The sequence below is a fragment of the Pseudopipra pipra genome, chromosome 2 (assembly GCF_036250125.1).
Source record: "Pseudopipra pipra isolate bDixPip1 chromosome 2, bDixPip1.hap1, whole genome shotgun sequence".
Taxonomy (NCBI): domain Eukaryota; kingdom Metazoa; phylum Chordata; class Aves; order Passeriformes; family Pipridae; genus Pseudopipra; species Pseudopipra pipra.
Window position 1 is genome coordinate 105,931,379 of NC_087550.1, and position 18,305 is coordinate 105,949,683.

The window sequence follows — 18,305 nt, forward strand, 5'->3', positions numbered from 1 at the left end:
TACACTTCCTGTTGCCCTGTTGGCAGAGCCAGCAGCACTGAGCTGAAATGTGCCATTGGAAGGGGAGCTGGCAGATACAATTTGAACAACAAGATGTGGCCGTAGGAAAGTAGACTTCAAAGCCAGCCTTCTGTCTCCAAATATAATTATTAATCTTCTTATGGAAGATGACTGGAAAATTTTTCTACACGAAAAGATATTGGAAGATTTTTATTGTGTGGTTGTTTTTTTTTTTAACAGAACATTGCAATTGTCTTAGATACAGTTTCTCCACCTAGGTTTAAGGCTAAAAGATACTATTGAAGAATTACCTGCCATTTATTGCTTGCAGCTGTGTTTTCTACTTCTGTTTGTGCACTGACCTTAAAACCTTACACTTGATTTAAATGCATCTTAGAAAAAAAATTTTCTCTTAACACGTATGTTAACCATTGGTATGGTAACCACTGAACTGGATCACAAAGATGAATGCTAGTCAGACATTACTGTCTTCTATTTTCATCTGACTGGCTTCAGCTTCCATCTAGCAGTTTCATTACAGCTTTTGTTGGTAGATTGTGATCTTTTGATGCCTGGAATTTTTTCACTATTTTTTCACAATTTGTACATTGTGATGGAGTTTGATTTTTTTTTTGTTTATATTGTAAAGCTAAATACATTAAATGAACTATTTCAAGCCTTGTGAAAATACCATGGAATTATCTTTTGTGGCTTTTCCAGAATTTTCAGTGTTGTTCTTCAAATATGCCTGTTACAGCTTTAAATAGAATCCCTTTAGGAGTTTTGCCGAACATTGGAATAGAATCATTTTACTGCTGTTTAGCTTTTACCTTGAAAGGCTACTCGTTGGTCACAGTGGCTGCTGGATTGTCTGGCTGCTTTTGTTCTTCAATTATTTTGGGGTTATCACTTTTCCATATTTGGTCCTTCATTCCCTAGATCTGGGCATGGATAAATTTTCATTTCATAACATTAAAAAGAGTTTTCTTTGAATGGGCTGTAGCACAGCAAGTAAGCTGGAAACCTTTTTGATGCAGCTGTTGTTAATTATAACCTGTTCCTATTTACAACTGCCAGTCGCTGGCAGGCAGTGATGTTCCAATACTATATATAATATTGAGGGGTTTTATAAAGCCTAATATTGATTGTTTTGAAGGTCTGGAAGAGTCGTTGTGGTTAGATAACTTGGTTTAGCAGTCACTGTTAACTGTGGTATGATAGAGATATTTGTGTGGGGGAGTACTATGTAATATTAGAACGGGTGTTTCATTTAGTGAATTATCTGTACCAGTCACTTTTGCAGGCTGTTTATTCAATAAAGGAACACTTAATTTCTGTGAGTGGTTGAGACTTTGTATATTCTGAATTAAGTTTTTTAGTGTAGTTATGGTACAAATTCCATAAATTGTTGTTGTAGATGATCAAACTGGATCACCAAGGTAATTTTTTTTTCCTCATAAAGGTTAAGCATGGAAAACTCTTCCTTCAGTAGGTGGCTTGGCTGGCCAGTCTTGCCTGTAAGCATAGGCTTGTAGTCTGCAAGTGAGCATCCTCCAGCTGGTGGAATAGCTTGTGCTTTGTTTCCCAAAACAGGAGAAAATTTCTCAGTCTGTGTTCTGTTTGTCTTTGGACTGACCAGAGGAGCTGGTGAAGTCCTCTGCCTTGAAGCACTGGGAAGGGGAGATGATGTTACCCTGGACACCCCACACATCTCTGCATGCTCGTGTTTGGGTTTTTCCCTGAAGCTGATAAGGCATTGAAGCAGTTCGATATCTTTGGTGCAAGAAAGAGAACAAGAAGGTATGAAGCAGTAAACAATGCCAGTGGTTCTGTTTGCTTCTTTCTAGCAAGTAGCACAAGTAATCCAGAAATTGAGAGAAATTGGGAGCTTGGGAAACTTCTTTCTGGAGCGACAAAAAGATAGGATTTGTAGTTCTTGAAGATCTAAAAATGTTTGGGACACCTTTTTCTTCCAGCAACTGGTAGAAATTGTTGAAATGCCTCCTTTAGACTAATAAGAATGTGCTTGAAAATCTGAAACTTAATTAAATTTTGATGAAAATAAACATGAATTTGATAGCATTCCTTCCCTTCCAGAATGGACGAAATGACAGCTAGTGATTGTAAAGTAGCATAACTTCTACAAGCTAAGAAAATAGGTAGATAAGGTCTCTCCTAAGGCATAAGGAGTACAAGGTGATCTGTCAGTTTTGGAAGGAGCAATTCTGATGCAGACAAAAGATAAGAGAGCAGCAGAACAGTGTAAGGAATTCCAGAAATACAGTTGATTAAAAAAAAATATGAAAGGTGAAAGCAAGGACATCTATCTCGGGTTGCAGTACAAATAACAGCTAAGGTGAAAGGTCATGGGATAAAAAAGCAGATAAAAAGATGTTGAGATAATTTATATTAATTGGGGAGAATGCTCAAGTGTAGCATTTACTTGGTTTAAGTAAGTACATAATGATAAAGACTGTTGAATTCATCTTTGTTTTGGTCTTCAGAAAAAGATGAATTGTATCCAGGAACATAAAGGAAATCACAATTCTCCCCTGACCCAAATTTTAGATAAGCTGAAATATATCTAGATCCTCTTGGCTTAGTGGGTTCCAGTAGAAGTAAGTCAGTTCTGTGTTTTGTGGGTAGCTTTTTTCTGCAAATGTGAGTGGCCTGGTGCAGTGCAGCTGCTGCTTGTGGGCTTCATGGAGATAATGGATAGTGATGGCCCCGGGGTTCTGGAGTGGGAAAATACACTACTTGTCTTTCAGAGAAATGGAAGAGGAGGACAGTAGAGTTAAGTCAGGTTACCTGAAGTAGCTGAAAAAAATGATGGAGCTAATAATGAAGTTATACATAGATAAACACCAAGAGAAAAAGAGGTGGTAAAGAGACAATAAATTGTGTTGGGCTGGCCTAATTTCCAAGTTAATTTGATATTTGCTAGGGCAGTAGCAATAGGTGCTGCACCTGGCTTTTTATGAAGTTTTGGCACAGTCCCATGTGAAATTCTTAATGAAAAAAACCCCAAAACAACACACAAAACAGCAGAATAACTTCAAGGTAAGATTGCTATATAGTAGATATTAAGTGTTCTGGTTCTTGACCCTTCCAGTTGAGCACCCATCTAGGTGCTTGCTCTTCTCCTCCCATCCCCCATTGGCATGGGGAGAGAATGGAAAGGGTGAAAATGAGAAAACTCATGACTTGAGAATAAGACAGTTTTAAAGTGAAGAAAAGAGGAAGAGGAACAAGTGATGCAAAAGCAGTCAGTCGCCAGCCCCCACAAGCAGAGTGATGTCTCAGTGTAATGGCTCTCTGGGGAGAGAGAGAGAGAGAGAGAACACAGTGTTTTGTGTAGTGACTGTTCTGTCTCCACTCCCCCCCAAAAATATATCCTTCATAGAATTAGACATAAATAGATTTAGCAATTGTTTCACCTATTTTCATAGTTACTGTAGTAGAACAACTTTTCTTGTTGCCAGTTGTCCTTTGTTTTTTGTAAAAACCGTCTTTTTCCTAAAATTGCTGAAGTATTTTACAGGCTGCTACTTATCCTTTTAAAAATGTGTTTGGTTTTTTTGTGTTTTTCTGGAGTCAGTTAAATATAATTTTTCTTCTTGGATTGAAAGGATAGATTAGAGCACTGAACTGTGATTCTTAGATACAGTTCTCCTTTTTCTGATGCTTTGTATGTTATAAGTGGGTATTTTAGTGGCCCTTTTTTCCTCTAATCCCTTCTATGTAAAGGCCTTTCTATGTAAAGTTAAAAAATGACATTTTGCTAAAAAGCAATTTGCATTTTAACTGCTACTTATTTTTTTTAGTCCTTATTTATGTTTTTCTGAAAGATTTTTATAGATTGGATAAATACCTTCAAACTAGCAATGGCATAGAGGAATCCTCTAATCTTTTTTTGTTATGTAGTTTGTTAATCATCAAAAGCATTTGGTAACAAGATGTTTAACAGTCTAATAACATTTCACCTCACTGAGACTGAAGGGAAACTGGAGCATGTGGTATTGGTAGTATTTTTATGTAATTGGTTTTAGCTGGGTGAGTCTTTGCTCATAAACATTAATTTTATTTATGCTGTAGATTTGGAATAGCTTTTCCTTTGGCAGGTTGACAGGAACTAAAAGATAAAGCAGGGATTTGTATTTTTCTGGGACAGTTAGTGGGAATTATGGAAGTTTTTCATAAAGGTTAGGAAAGAAGTTGTCAAAGCTGTGAGTTAAAAGAGTGTTAAAAATTTGGAATATCTAGTTATAACCTTCAATGTGAAAATAGATTTTTACCTCTTATGGGAGGGAAAGGTGATTATGAGTTCCAAGAAGCAAAACTCAGTCTTTTCTGGTCAGTTTATTGTAACAGAATCTAATCAGAGCAACAAAAGAGGAATAAAGTTTCTTTGGCTTGGTATTTTAAGTGTCATCTACATTTAAAAAAAGAGTTTTAAATTTTTTTAAAAGTTTTGAGTCTCAGCAGAACAAAACATGACATTTGTTTTGCCCTGGGTCTCCTGTTTGAAAGCCATGGAGCCCCTTTGCAGTGAAGGCCAGGGCTGACGTGCGGCTCCTTCTGGCTCACAGACTGACTGTTCCCTGCTCTGGACTCAGGACTGTCAGTGGAAGAGGAGTTGACACAGTCTGAAGAGCTTTTGTTTTTTTTTCGGTTAGTTGGTTGTTTTAGAAGCTCCTTGTGCCTGTTTAGGGAGGCAGTCTTTGGGTTCCAGAGATGGCTCTAAGATCAAGAACCTGATCTGGGCCATCTCTGTCTGTCATTTGCTGTGAGGATTGCCTGCAATTCAGTGAGACAAAGCTTTGCTGCTAAAATGATTCATCTGTCTTTCAGCCTACTCCCAAATCACTCAAAGGAAAGACAGCCTAGGGCCTGTGTGTCTAAAAATAATACAGCCTGTGGGTAATCGGTTGAGTGCCTCTGCATTAAACTTTATAGATACTTTGATTACTGTGTTGTGTCTTGACAAATGCATCAAAATACTCAAAAAGTTATTTTGTTAGATCTGAGTGATAAGCAGCTAAACACTAGTTTTAGATTAGGGAAGCTTATTTTAAAAGTTCATGCTTTCATTCGGATTGTTCTGTATAATAATATGTTGTGCTGGATTCCAGCTTCGACCAGTGGTTATCTGATAATCTATTCCTCTTGAGAGAGACAGACATATGTCTTCCCTCGAGTCCTTTCTATGACAGGAAGGCTGTGGCTTTAAGAGTTAAAATTAATGACAGGAGTTTGACTAAGACTTTGATAGATCTGCAGTGTACTGTGCATCTGTTAATTCCTTCTGTTTATCTGTTCCAGTTCAGCAGTAAGTTAAGCTGCTTTCTGGCACAGTCGGTTTCATTTAGAGGACAGGTTACTTGAAACAGTCTTACTGGAGTTCACAAGTTATATATCCTAACTTATTACATTATTATTATTGCATTCTTTATTATTAAATTAGTGTACAGCTAATATAATAATAAATGTAAGGTCTCAGTCCAAGTTGAGCTGTCCAGCTGTGCTAAGGATAAGTTGCTGACATTTTGTTCTTCACCTGCGTTTACATGAACACATGAACCAACTTTCTCTTGATGGCACTGGTATTCTTTAATATGGGCAGAGTAGTTAATAGACATAAGGTATAAACTGACTCACTCTTACAGAGATCTTGGAGATAAGTATTTTTTCTGTTACAAATTCAAGAGTGATTGTTCTTACTTTTAAACTTCTTAAGTTCAAAAGTCTAGACCTTGATTATGAGTGGGATTTGGTCTGCTCGTTTAGACAACAGAATATAGGCTAACTCATTTTCATGAGTGAATGGTATACTGAGATTTTCCTTTGGAGTAGAAAATAAGTGTTGAAGTTGCCCTGGCAGTCAAAGAGTGCTTGAATCTGTTGTAATTTGAATCACATAAATATGAAATGGTTTCCTAAGCTCTACTATTTCCGTACTCCGGCTCTGGATTTATCCATATGCTGTTTCAAATGACTGTTGGAAAGTTTAACTGCAAAGCTAACTAGTATGTGAGCTTGCCAGTTTGGACTGTACTTAGCAATGAAATGACACAGAGTGGAAATGTGGAAATCAATGGTTGTACAGTGTTGACAGCTGGGTTCTCATCTCTGACCATAAATCATGTAGATTGAGAAGACTTGAGCACCTCGCAGTGTGCCTTTTCCATAGCCTGCAAAGGCCCAGCTAGTCATGGGAACTGGACTGAAGAAGGGAAAGAAAATGTGGGAAAGTTTACTTGCAGACTTCAGTTCCTCTGGCTTTACCTGATTTTCTGGCAGCAGTTGTTTAACAGAACTTAATTGTTCAGATTTCATAAAAGTGATAAGTTTATTATAGTTCAGTAAAATCTAAAAAAAATTTTTGTCCTTAATTCTTCAAGTTTCATTTTTTTGAAACTTCAGAGTTTCTCCAGTTTCCTTACTGATGTAGAATCAGTCTCTTTATATGCTGGTCATATGTGCAGAATGAAACCATGCCCTTAAAACAGGGCATTTGCATGAAACAATTGCAAGGGTTTGTGGAAGTAGCCTTAGAGAGCTGTGATGGAACTTTGGCTGAAGCTTAGTTCTGAGGTGTCCAGAAACAGGCTTAGTACCTGAGGTTAGTGTGGGACAGATCCTTGAATTTGTCCATCTTCAGGCTCCCTGTGTCAGAACAGCTGTATGGGCTGTGGTTGCTGTTCTGTAGAACAACGTGGTAGGTCCCGTTTTAAAATACACATTTTTTAGATGCAGCCTGTGGTAGAGAGGAAGGGTCAGCAGGAGTCAACATTTCCAGTGATGTGTGTGTGTTCTTTTTCCCTCTGCTTCATCATCTTCATTGGGTTTTACCAACCAACCAACCAAACCCTGTATGCTCTTTATGAGATTGATAATTTTAGTGGTTGGTGAGATAAATACCTACAGAGTATGCTAAAAATGCCATTGTTTCTGTTGGGCAATAGGAATACTTTTGGAGTTGGGATTGTTTTGCAAGATTTTGTTTTGTAGCCACATTTACTGGGACTGTGCGAGCATAGCTTGTTTGTCTTTTAATAAATAGGCCATGCTCCTGAAATGGTGTGTAATCATTGGAATTCAACAGTCTTTCTTAAGTTCTGTTTTCCTTGCTTCAGCAGCAAGTTATTTATTTTAGCCTTTGTTCAGTCTGCTCTGATGCATAGATCTTGATGTGTATGCTTTTGAGGATTTCTGCATGTCACTGTTTTACTTGTTTTTGTTTTGTTTGCCTGTACGGGAGCTATAAAGTATCCCAGAAGCTCAAGAGAGTAGGTATGGTCCATCACTGCTGCCTTCCTGTCTGTCTTCCTTTTGCCCTATCTAAAAGCAGTAGTAGTAGTTTCACAATGAAAGGCTTCTGATCTTGTTTTTATGGATTCTAAATGGAGTCTCTTGTCTCTGATGCACAATAGGTGGGACTTTGCTGCTTTTGAGTCTCGAAGTAATACAGTATCTAATATCTGTGGCATTCCATACATGTTAATGGTGAGAACTAGACCTTGGAGTGCAGTGGAAAGACTAAAAAGAGCACTTAGTTTCTTCTTTTCCTGTCTCCTATGACAGATAAGTGTTAATATTCAGAAACTACTGATGCTTTTACGATGTGACCTTGGCAGCTCAGTAACTGCTGGGGATGTGACAGCCATATTAGGTTTTCGAAGTAGGTGACTTTGATCATCACTTGTGAAGGGCTGTTGCTGTAGTCTGTTCTCAAATGGGTATTCATGACTGTGGGAATCTGGCAGCTGAACTGAGAGCTTTGGAACCAGAGTTCATGGTCTCATACTGAGTTTCTGCACTCTTCTGCAGCAAAATGGAGGTTTGTGTACAGCCTTCCATATGGAACTAATCCTTTTGTAATCTCAATCTTGGACAGCACAGTGTTGCTCTGGCCATTTGTAGAATTTGCCATAATTGAATCAGGTTGGCTGTATGTGTGTGAATGGCCTCTACACTGTTTGTGTCTCTTGCTGCAGGACCCAGAACAAAAGTTTTCTGTGAGTCCAACTTTCCAAGAGTTGCCTAATTTGTTTTTCGCTTCTTAGCACTGTGGGGTAAAAGGTGAAAGAGAAAAACAGAGGAGATGAGTAAATGTTCAGAGAAGAGTTGAACCTCAGAGAGGAGAAAATAGAGCAGTAGGGAAAACTGTCTGAAAGTAGAACTGTTTCCTGAGTTCCTTTGGATGGAAGGTCCACCAGTGATAATATTGATATATAACCCCGAAACATTCCGCTTCTTATCTTTTCCCCTCTGATGGTATTACATTTAGAAGACCTAGTGCATTCAAACTTGCTTTTGTGACCTACATTACCTTAAAGGTTCTTAGTTGTGTTTTATTCATATATTTTTCTTAATTTTTTTTCCCCTCTGATACCTGTCTAATTGAATAATTGGCATGATTTATTTTTTGGTGGAAAGGTCTAACACTTTTTCATATCTAAGAAAATTGATTTAATATTTAATATTAAATATCACCTTGTGTATGAATTTTTTAATGACATTTGAACTTATTATTCTTATTGTAGTAAGTTTAACTACATTTTTCAGCTTAAACATGAGCAAGGGCAGTCAAATCATTCTTCAGATGTATCATGCTTCACTGCATAAGCAAATCCGTCATCATTTAGAGACATTCGCTCTCTCGTAGGTGGTGACTGTTCCAGTGTTTGTACAGGTACCATTCCCACTGTATTATTTCAAACCCTGGCTTGTTTCTGTCCTGTGTAAGGCTGTTAGGTGGAAAGTTGTCCATAGAATATTCTTCACTGACCTTAGTTTGATGTAAAGTCCAGGAAATCACTGCTTAGATCCTTGTTTGACTAATGTATCTTCTCATTTTCACTGAGTTTAAGGCTGTATCTGTTGTTAGTCCATTACATTGACTTGTTCTTAAACAAAAGAGTCTCAAGATTGGCCTCACAGTCTGGTGCTAGTTTTGACCTGACGATTTAGAAATCCCAAGAGTAGGTCATGAATGTGCTTTTCTATATGACTTTTGTATAGGGTGACTGATTAGCCCAGACAGGTAAGATTGTTCAGAAGGTTGAAGACAGTAGAAGGTGTATTAAACAGTCCTTTTTGTACAGTCTTTTTAAAGACCTACTGTGGTGACACTTGACATTTCTTTCAGTTTTTGCACTAGGTATGCGTGCAATAGTAATAATTTGAAGATTACTTTCTTCACAAATATCTTGCTTTCTATTGCCATTTTTCTGTCAAAGTAGCTATTGTTGTATAACCTAATTTATGCCATCTATGCTGTGTTTTTGCTAACTCTGACTTTCTTCTGAGTTCCTACTTCTTGCTCACTTCTCTCCCTGTGCAAAATTGCACTACCTTCTTTTTGCAGGTGATTGATAAGATATTAGGTGATCTTTCTTCCTCTTTGGGTCATGAGACAATTAGGGCCACAAAGAATGTTAGGCAGTGTTCAGTGTAATCTCCATTTTGGAGACTGAATCAACTGGCTTAATGTAATTTTAGTCAGATATTTACCTTCACTAGTAAAAGAGTTGGCTAAAAATAAGAGCAGGTTGCTGTCTTTCACAATGTTTACCATCAAGGAGCTTCTGCAACTTATTCTGACTTGAATATTCTGCAGTTTGAGTCTAATAGTTGTTTGGCTCTTGTTGGACAAGGTTGCCGCTGCCTTCTCTGTAGGGAACAGTGAGGCTTTGAAGAGTGTTCCTGTATCCTTGATCTATTTATTCTTAGGTCAATCCAATCAGAATGATTCATTCCTGTGTCCCAGACTGTTTTACTGTTGTCTGGATTTCTGCTTGGTCCATCTATATTCTGGAAGATACTTGGAAATTGATGTAATATACCAGTAAAGTGGGATGTTTTGGGTGTTTTTCTTTTATCCTCAGGTCAAATTCTGGATTTAAGTTGCACACGGCATAGATATGATCTGGGAGTTTTTTAATCAGCTTGGAAGTATAACCTCAGATTTTTACTCTTCTCATTGAATATAATCTAGCCTCTTGACCCTGAACTAAAACCTAATCTCTTAGAAAACATAGTTACTTTATAAGGTTATTTTCTACAGTGAAGAGTAGTATGGGGCTGCTTTGCTCCCTGCGTTAGAGCAGATCTGTAACAAAGGGGTCTTATTCTGTATGGTTTGTTCTTTGTCTTGCCCTAATGTGATGCTCTTCATTGAAGGAAACTTGTTTTCAATGCCTGACTTAAGAATTTGGTCTGCAAAATTTTTCCACTTAAAGCCACAAAACTGAATTATTGTTCAATCAAAATCAAGCATTGCTGTTTTACAGACATTGGCAAACACATGTTGATAGTGTGTGTAAAATTGTGAAACCCATATATCATGTGATGTCTTGCTTTCCTTTCTTCTTGGCTTTTTTGGTAAGAAGTGTTTCACTTTGAGTCTTCAAATATTTTCATTTTCAGTTTTTTGAAAGCATGCTTTTAAAGAGTTTGGAAAGAAAGCTAAATACAGCCCTCGATGCCTGGTGCAATGTAGTTTGCACTAGGGTATAAGATGAATTTGATTTCATACCAAGGTGAGCAGGTCATTGTTTTATATATTGTATTATTGAGTAACTTCTTGAGGGCTGTAGCATAAATCAAGGAGAGATAATTAACAAATTTAACTTGCACTTTAACCCTGAGAGAGTGACTTCAAATTCCCTTGAATTGAAACTGATAGATTTAAACTGGCTTTGGCCTGTGGTGTTTAAGACAAAAGCCTGGTTCTGGCGATGTGTATTGACTCAGCTGGAGTCATAACAAAATCAAGAAAGAATGCTGTATATTTTGAAAAAGGTGGAACTAATAGATCAAAAATAAAGCCAACTTCTGAAAAAAATTTGTCTGACTGTAGGCTAAACCTACTGAAGTCTCATTGCAGCTTATTAGAATGTTATTTCTGGAAATATCTTTAAAACTTAGATGAACTTCATCATACATACAACTATCATATAATTTATCAGGCCTGTGTATGATAAATTATATTAAGAAAATACCTAACTTATAGACTTAGGAAGTTTCTTTACTTAGCAGGATGTCACTCATTTTCGTGGAAGTGGTTGTACAGTTGTTGCTGTGAGGAACAGCAGCTAAGGAGCAGCTGTTAGGACACAGTTTGCTTTTGCTTTGGAAGTTGGAGGATCTCTAATTACTGCTGATCCTGGTGAGTAGCCATTCTCTCTTCCCAGGCACGTGCTGTCTGGCAGGCAGGTAGCTGACCTGTTAGTAGCTGAAGCAACCCTGTGGAGGCTCTCAGAAACTGCCTGCAGCTGAGCAGATGATGCATTGACCACGTGCCCCAAACCAGAAAGATGAACTGAAGTTACGCTAAAGCAAACTTGCAAGTTAGGAAGGGTTTAACCAGAGCTTCCTTTCCTTTCCCTGCACTGAGCATGCAAAGGGACCCCAGAGGGCTCTGTACCTAAAATGTAGCAGTACAACAGGGCAAGGCAACTCCTTAAAAAGAGACAGTTTAAATCTGCTGGAGTGAGACAGGTTGAATAGAGATGTGCCCTGGCTTGGGGAAGGAGTGGAAGTGGGTCTCTTCTGCCAGTCCTGCTTTGCAGTAGCAGCTTTTGTTGTCTCCTTGCACAAACCTGGGGACTGTGTCTGTGAAGGGCCCCCACGGCCTTTCACAGACCCGCACCAGCTGAGGGTCCTTTACTGTCTGGGCTGTCTTTCATTCCTTTTGCTTTTTATTGCCTAGAAAATAGCAGAACTTGCTCTCAGTCACTGTTGGGAAGAAGCAGTTGTTGTCTTTGTTCCGAGGGGTTTTCCAGCTCAGAGGGTGTAGGGTGAGCTAGTCAGTCTTTCCTGCTGTCCAGCCACAGTCTTGAAAGACATACTGTATACTTATACAGTGACTTGTGGACAGACAAGTGTCTGTCTTCTATTGTAGGTGAATTAGTATCTCACTTACTTGAAGGATTGAACTCTGAAATCATTACTGTGCTTTACAGAAAACAACATAATGTCTTGTTTTCTTTGTCTAATTTTGACAGCATGTGCGTGTCTGTAACTGGAGATGTGAGAAAGAGAGTAAGTAAAATAAGTCCAGATGTTTGCTGGAAGAACTATAATAGAATTGCTGACACTAACAGAATTTAATGATCCACTGATTGAAGATACCTAAATGAGCAAGAAAAAAATGAAACCGTAATCCTTCCTGCATATTCCTCAAGCTTGTGTTAGGGTTTGGGAACTAATCTGTCAATGCATGTTACCTATGATAAGAAAGTGAAAACTGTGATTATAATGGCACTGTCTTAAAAAGTATCACTTTGATTGTGCTGGTTGCATTGTACTTGAGTCTTTCAAATTGCGAATCTCAGTGATTATGTGCCTGGCAGTGCTTTTAACACTTTCTGGTTTGCTTGAACATAATTTATGGCTCTTCCATTCACTCACAAATTGTGCAGGCAGTTGAACTGGTTATCATCACAAAAGGCATTTGCTGTCTTTTTAGATGAAAGCAGAATACTGACTGTTCATTACAAGTAAAACATGGATTTTTATTTATTTTATTTTTTTTATTTTTATTTACTTGGACTCTTTGGAAATTAGTTATGATGGAGACTTCCCCCACTTGTGAAATGCTGCAAAATACAAAAAACTGTCAAGTCAGGTCTGGTCCCCCATGTGAACTACTGGGGCAAGTGTCTTAACATCTCTTGCTTTTAAATATTTGTAGTTAAAATTTTATACATATCTTTAGTAACTAATTTAGCTTAAGATTGCTCTTAGTCACGTCTTCTGGTTTGTGTAGGGTGGCTTCAGAGAATTATCACTATTTTAACTAGGTCTCCAAGGAAGTATTGTTACTTTGCTGGATCCATTTATTTACTTTCTGACTGTTTTGGATTTTTATACATATATATATATATATATATATATTATTTTAAAAATACTGTGCTGGATAAAAATCTGTTTTAAAAGTGAGAGTCAAAGATAATCTCAGCTGCTGCTTTTCGGAATGGGAATGTGGTGATGAGTACTGCACATTCCTTTCAGGTTGCTGGTGAGAATTTCATAGGCTAGACCTAGGAGGGCTATGACCTTTGCTGCTCCCTCCAGGTGCTGCTCAAATGTTTAAGTACTTAGTAAGTTTGAAGAACTTGTGACAGATGTGAAATGTCATTGAACTGTTGTCATGCTGCTTTGTCTTTTGTTTTCACTCCTTACCTGCAGTTATGTGTGCAGTATTCACTTTTTAAAAGCTCACTTTAGTATAAAAGTTATACTGATAAAAGTTAGTATTTTGGGGTCTTATTTCCAGCTAATATCAAATATTTGATATTTGATGAATTTTATCTCTAGGATGAAAGACTTTTGTTTATAGGTGAAAAGATGAGATGATGTGAATTGAGGAAAAATGTCAGATAAAAATGGTTACCCTCTAGGAAGGTAAAAGTTTAATATGTGTCTTGGGAGTGAGAGGGAGGTGAAGGTGGGCACTGAAATTGTTTTAAAACTGTATTTCGTTTCACAAGTTTTTTTTTAAATCTTCTAGCACTGGGAAGTCTAAACTTTGATCTGCTGCAATGGGCATCTGTTTTTCCTTCCCTCTAACAGGTCGTGACAATGCATGTGAGAAGACGTCATACATGTTTCTGCGGAAAGAACTCCCTGTGCGACTGGCAAACACCATGAGAGAAGTCAATTTGTTGCCTGATAACTTACTTAACAGGCCTTCAGTTGGGCTAGTACAGAGTTGGTAAGTTTAGGAAAAGTGCATTGAAAAATGATTGTAAAACTAACATTGTGTGTTGCTCTGCTTGCAACAAGATTGAATTGTTCTGAATCGGTTTTCTGCCTTGAATTGTTGATAGTGTATGTGTCTTGTCAAATGAAGTTTCATTTTCTTCTGTCTAATGTTAAGTAAATACTCTAATATGGATCTTAGGTAAGAATTTGTAAGTTAGTCTTGTAAGTCAATAAAAGAATACTCTTGTCTCTCAGGTAATCAGAATGAATCAATAACTTGAAGAGCAAGGTTTTTAAACATTCCTTACTGTATTGCAGTCATGACTTGAAATAGCTCCTTCTTACTCCTTATTCTTCCTTTGTCAAAAATGCTGAGAGAAAATTTAAACCTCCTGGTCTTCTCATTTCTAAATCTTTAAAAACATAACCTGATACTCAGTGGAAGTTATGGAATGGGTCAGAAATCTGATGTCATCCAGTCAACAACATTCTCTGTTGTAGTAACTAGTGTAGATCCAAAGTGACTCAAAGTCCTGTCATCTTTTCCACAATAATTAATTTCTAGCCTACTTACATGTTCAGTGAGGATTGGAGACTCCTGCCTTGTATGTACTAAGCTCTAAAAAACTGTTGTTCATGGGGCATTTATTGTCTCTTTATCTACAAATACTCGATCCAAAATATCTTTGCAGTATACAACAGACTTCCCTTTGTGAATAGCAGCCTATTCTACTATAGCAGCAGCTAATGTAGCTTGTGTTAAATTCTGTCATAGCTCTTGAGCCAAGAGCTTCCATGCTGGCTGTACATTGACTACTGGGTTGGGTTTCTTATTTATCAGGCTTCAGAGTTAGAAAATATAAATTAGGATATGTGGTATTGTGTTTGTCTGTGAAAGGTAATACTATCTGTCTGGATGACCACTTTGGAAATAGAGATTAAGTGCTTCAAATAAGTGTAAATGCTCTGGAGCCACACAATAATAATCACTTTGTGGTTAAGTGGCAGCTTGCAAGGTTTGAAGCCTTTTATCATCTTCCTGATGTCTTTGGCAGTTGTTATGCCAAATAGGAAAGGATGGATAATATGTAGGCCTTCTGGGTTTTTCTAATCTGGATGACTTGTGAAGCTGTCTTTAGTGAAATGTTGACAGATCGGTGAATGAAGAAGAGGAAATAATTTTTCTGTAGTGACTCTACTGCATAATTCTTCTAGTCCAAATATCAGAGCTGTGGCATAAGCTTCTGCCCTGCTAATGCAGACCAAACAACATTTGGATCACTTCTGGCAAAGGAACTAAATGGGTTTTTGGAGTGGATGCCCCCTTCAGAATTTTTGTTTAAGAGACTTGAGGACTCATGTGTTGACTTCTATGGCCACAATACATAGTACTGATTAAAAAAGGAAAAAAAAAAAGGAGGAAAAACCCAGTATCAAGTGTTCTATGATAATGTGATTTGCACTATCACAGCTGTAGACCAATAGTTAATTTAATGGGCTAAAATATCCCACCCAGAGATGAAAGTTTGAAATAAAAATGTTTTCCGTAATGATCTTCTAATTTGGATCCACAGTTAACTAAGAGTTTTTGTGGAAAGGAGTATCTTCACTGAGATGAGGAAGAATATTTTTGTGATCTGATGTCAGAATTATCAAAAATAGTTGTAGCATCTTTTTTCCTGATGTGGACTTTAAAGATCATAGTTCTTATTTTTCTGTTCAGAGGTTTTTAATTGCTTTATTAAACATTTACCTGTAGTTTGTAAGTCCAGGTGATGAACCTTGGTCAAAATTTCCTTTAAGTTTTATTTTGGTCTTTATAGAAGCTAAAGAGTTTAACAAACTTCACTGTGAGTGACCTTGAGTATTATGCAGCTATGCTGATGGCAGGTTTTGTAATGTATTTATAGATTCTTAACCTAAAGCTTAGACATACTGAGAGAGATTCCTGAATTTTATGCAGCAGAGTAATAAGTAAATATAAATTTAGCTGTTCAGCTGTTTTGTGAACTTTTAAAATTAAAAAACCTTGTCTTGATGCACTTCAAAAACACTGCAGGAAAGTTGGGTTTTTTTCAGGTCAGATTTCATGATCCTTTGGTTTTGCTATGCCATAGGTTGAGGAAGCTTGGCAGTTTATTAATATGCAACAAAAATATGATGTACATTTGCCACAAGTGAGCAAGGACATTTAATGCATTCACTTTAACATGTTTATTTGCTAATTTTCAGTAATTTATGTAGTCACAAGCATATTTATGATTTTTTTCTGCTACCACTTCACACCAGAAATCTTTTTTATGTGCTTTTGGTGAGACTCCAAATAAGCTGGAGCTTTAAAATTTGAGTTCCCAGTCTATTCCTTAATGTCAGCATGCCAGAAAATAATACAAGAAAGTCCTAATCTTTAAAGTGGGTTTTATTGGACTTTTAAATTAAATAGACTCTGTAAATAGATGGAACTTAGTTTCGGTGGAATCAGAAAGCAAGTTAACCCTGCCTATAGTACAGCATGGATCCTTTCCCATCAATCCTCCTCCATCCAGGCATCAAACGTTCTGGATTGCGTGAATTTCCTTGGCCCTTATGGTTCCCTTGGGAAGCAACCTCATTTTGTCAGTTCTGAGAATATGCTCCCTGCTTCAGGCAATCCCTGTTCCCTCGGTTCTCTAATCCATCCATCTCCATGGCCGTGCTGGAGGCACTTTGCTTCCTGTGCCGTGCTCCTTGACTGCACTTCCCTGCCTGACAGAATTTACAACTGATTGCCTGATTGCTCCCAGGAAAGGTGCACTGTTCAGTTTTTTTCTCCTTCCTTTCTGGGTTCCTCAGCCTGATGTGTGCAGCACTGAGGAGAGGCAAGTCCGCTGTCCTTCCTCTGTGCTGGTCAGTTATGTTTTCAGGAATGGAGCTGGCATTACCCCGAGAGTGAACTGTGAACAAACCAAAAATAATAGGTTTGTGTTTCAGTCTGTGCAAAGGTAAAACATGAGCTCTGTCCCAGTTTGAGTTTATAACTTTGTTTATGTGTATCTTTTGTGTGGATAGCAAGGGAAGGAATAAATTGAATCCAGACAAAAACACAGTTAATATGTCCTGGCTGTGAACTGTGATGATTCCAAATAGCAGGCGGATCAGCAATCAGCACCTTGTCAGTTCTTCAAAATTAATGAGCAACTTCCTAGTTCCAAAGAAGTGGGCCTTTTTTAGGCACTCTAGCTAAAGTGCACTGCAGGTAGGACATTGAACACTTGGCACAATTGTGTAATAAAGGGATATGGTCACTAATGTGATGTGACGAGGGGAAATAGTTACAATAAAACCTTAGAATGGATAAGGTCAGAGCTTGTGGAATATCTAAAGTAAATGTGAGGTTTGCACAATATGTTACTCAGTCATATGTAAAATTCCCATTTTATTTAACCCTGGCCAAATTTCTCTATTTTTCTTTAGCACTTTTCCTTAGAAGATGCTATACATTTCTATTTATCTCTTGGGAAAGAGCCATTAGAGAAATAAGTACAGTTTGGGGATTAATAATTAGTTTCTTTCTCTGTTTTCTACATTGAGACTATATTAACAAGATTGTGTTACCATGGAGATTTGTTTTATCTTTTTAGTGCTTTGGTGTTAGAGTGATTCTACAGGAATATCTTAGTGAAATACACATCGAGGAAAAAAGCAAAAGTATCTTGCATGAATTAAAAAAGAAAAGAAAATCCAAAGTTAACATTATGGGCATTTTCAGTGCTTTCATGTATGAAGTGTGCCATTCTAAAATTACTGCAATTGGCAGACTAACAAGAATTCAATCTACCTGGCAGTAATTAAGAAAAGAACAAGGCTAAAGGGTGCTTGAAACCAAAGAGCTTGCCCGATGAATTGCAGTGAATTGTGATAAAAAATTAAACACCAGAAAGACAACAGATTTGAAGGGCATTGGCTTTGATTTTTTTCTTTTGATGACTCACTAAAGACAGCAAAATATAACTGACATTCCCTTTTTTTCATATGTGCTGGCATTTTTTTTTTGGTAGATGTGTGCCTTGTATAGTTGTATTGATTTACTAATGATACAGCAAGTCATGCATTATTCCAGTACTTTTCTCCTTTTTTCTTTCTGGCTGGTAATTGTATGTGAATTATGGTTAAACATCACCAGCTCCTGATTTTCATTGCTTGATAAATGAAGGTGTTAACTATAGGATTTATTCCTATCTGCACCCACAGTTCAAATCAAAAGCAAATGCAAGGAAATAGATGGATTTTATGAAAGGGGAATTACCTTTTCCACACACTGTTACAGGAATTAACTGTGTTGCTGACTGCTCACTTTTTGGCAGTGTAATGGTGATGGTGGTTAAGACAATGCTGTGAATTACTTAATCCTAACCAGAGTCATGAATTTCCTTTTAAACATATTTTTGCTTCATTTCTTTAATTTTGAGGTGTTTGGGAGGGAGTGTGTGAGGGGGCTGAATTTGGTGTACAAACTGGAGATCACACCTGTGTAAAAGAAGAAGATGTACAGCATTTGCAGCTCCAAGTTTCTATTGAGAGACTTGAGATAATGCACAGGGTATTACAATATC

At 37.5% G+C, this 18,305-nt stretch overlaps 1 protein-coding gene across 1 annotated transcript in view; it reads left to right on the forward strand.

The window, feature by feature from the left end:
• Positions 1-18,305, forward strand: part of PDK3 (pyruvate dehydrogenase kinase 3) — a 51,845-nt gene that overhangs the window by 5,136 nt on the left and 28,404 nt on the right. Inside the window, exon 2 of the mRNA XM_064646809.1 lies at positions 13,582-13,723. Within this exon, the coding sequence (XP_064502879.1) occupies positions 13,582-13,723 (142 nt within the window). The remainder of the gene's footprint in view (positions 1-13,581; positions 13,724-18,305) is intronic.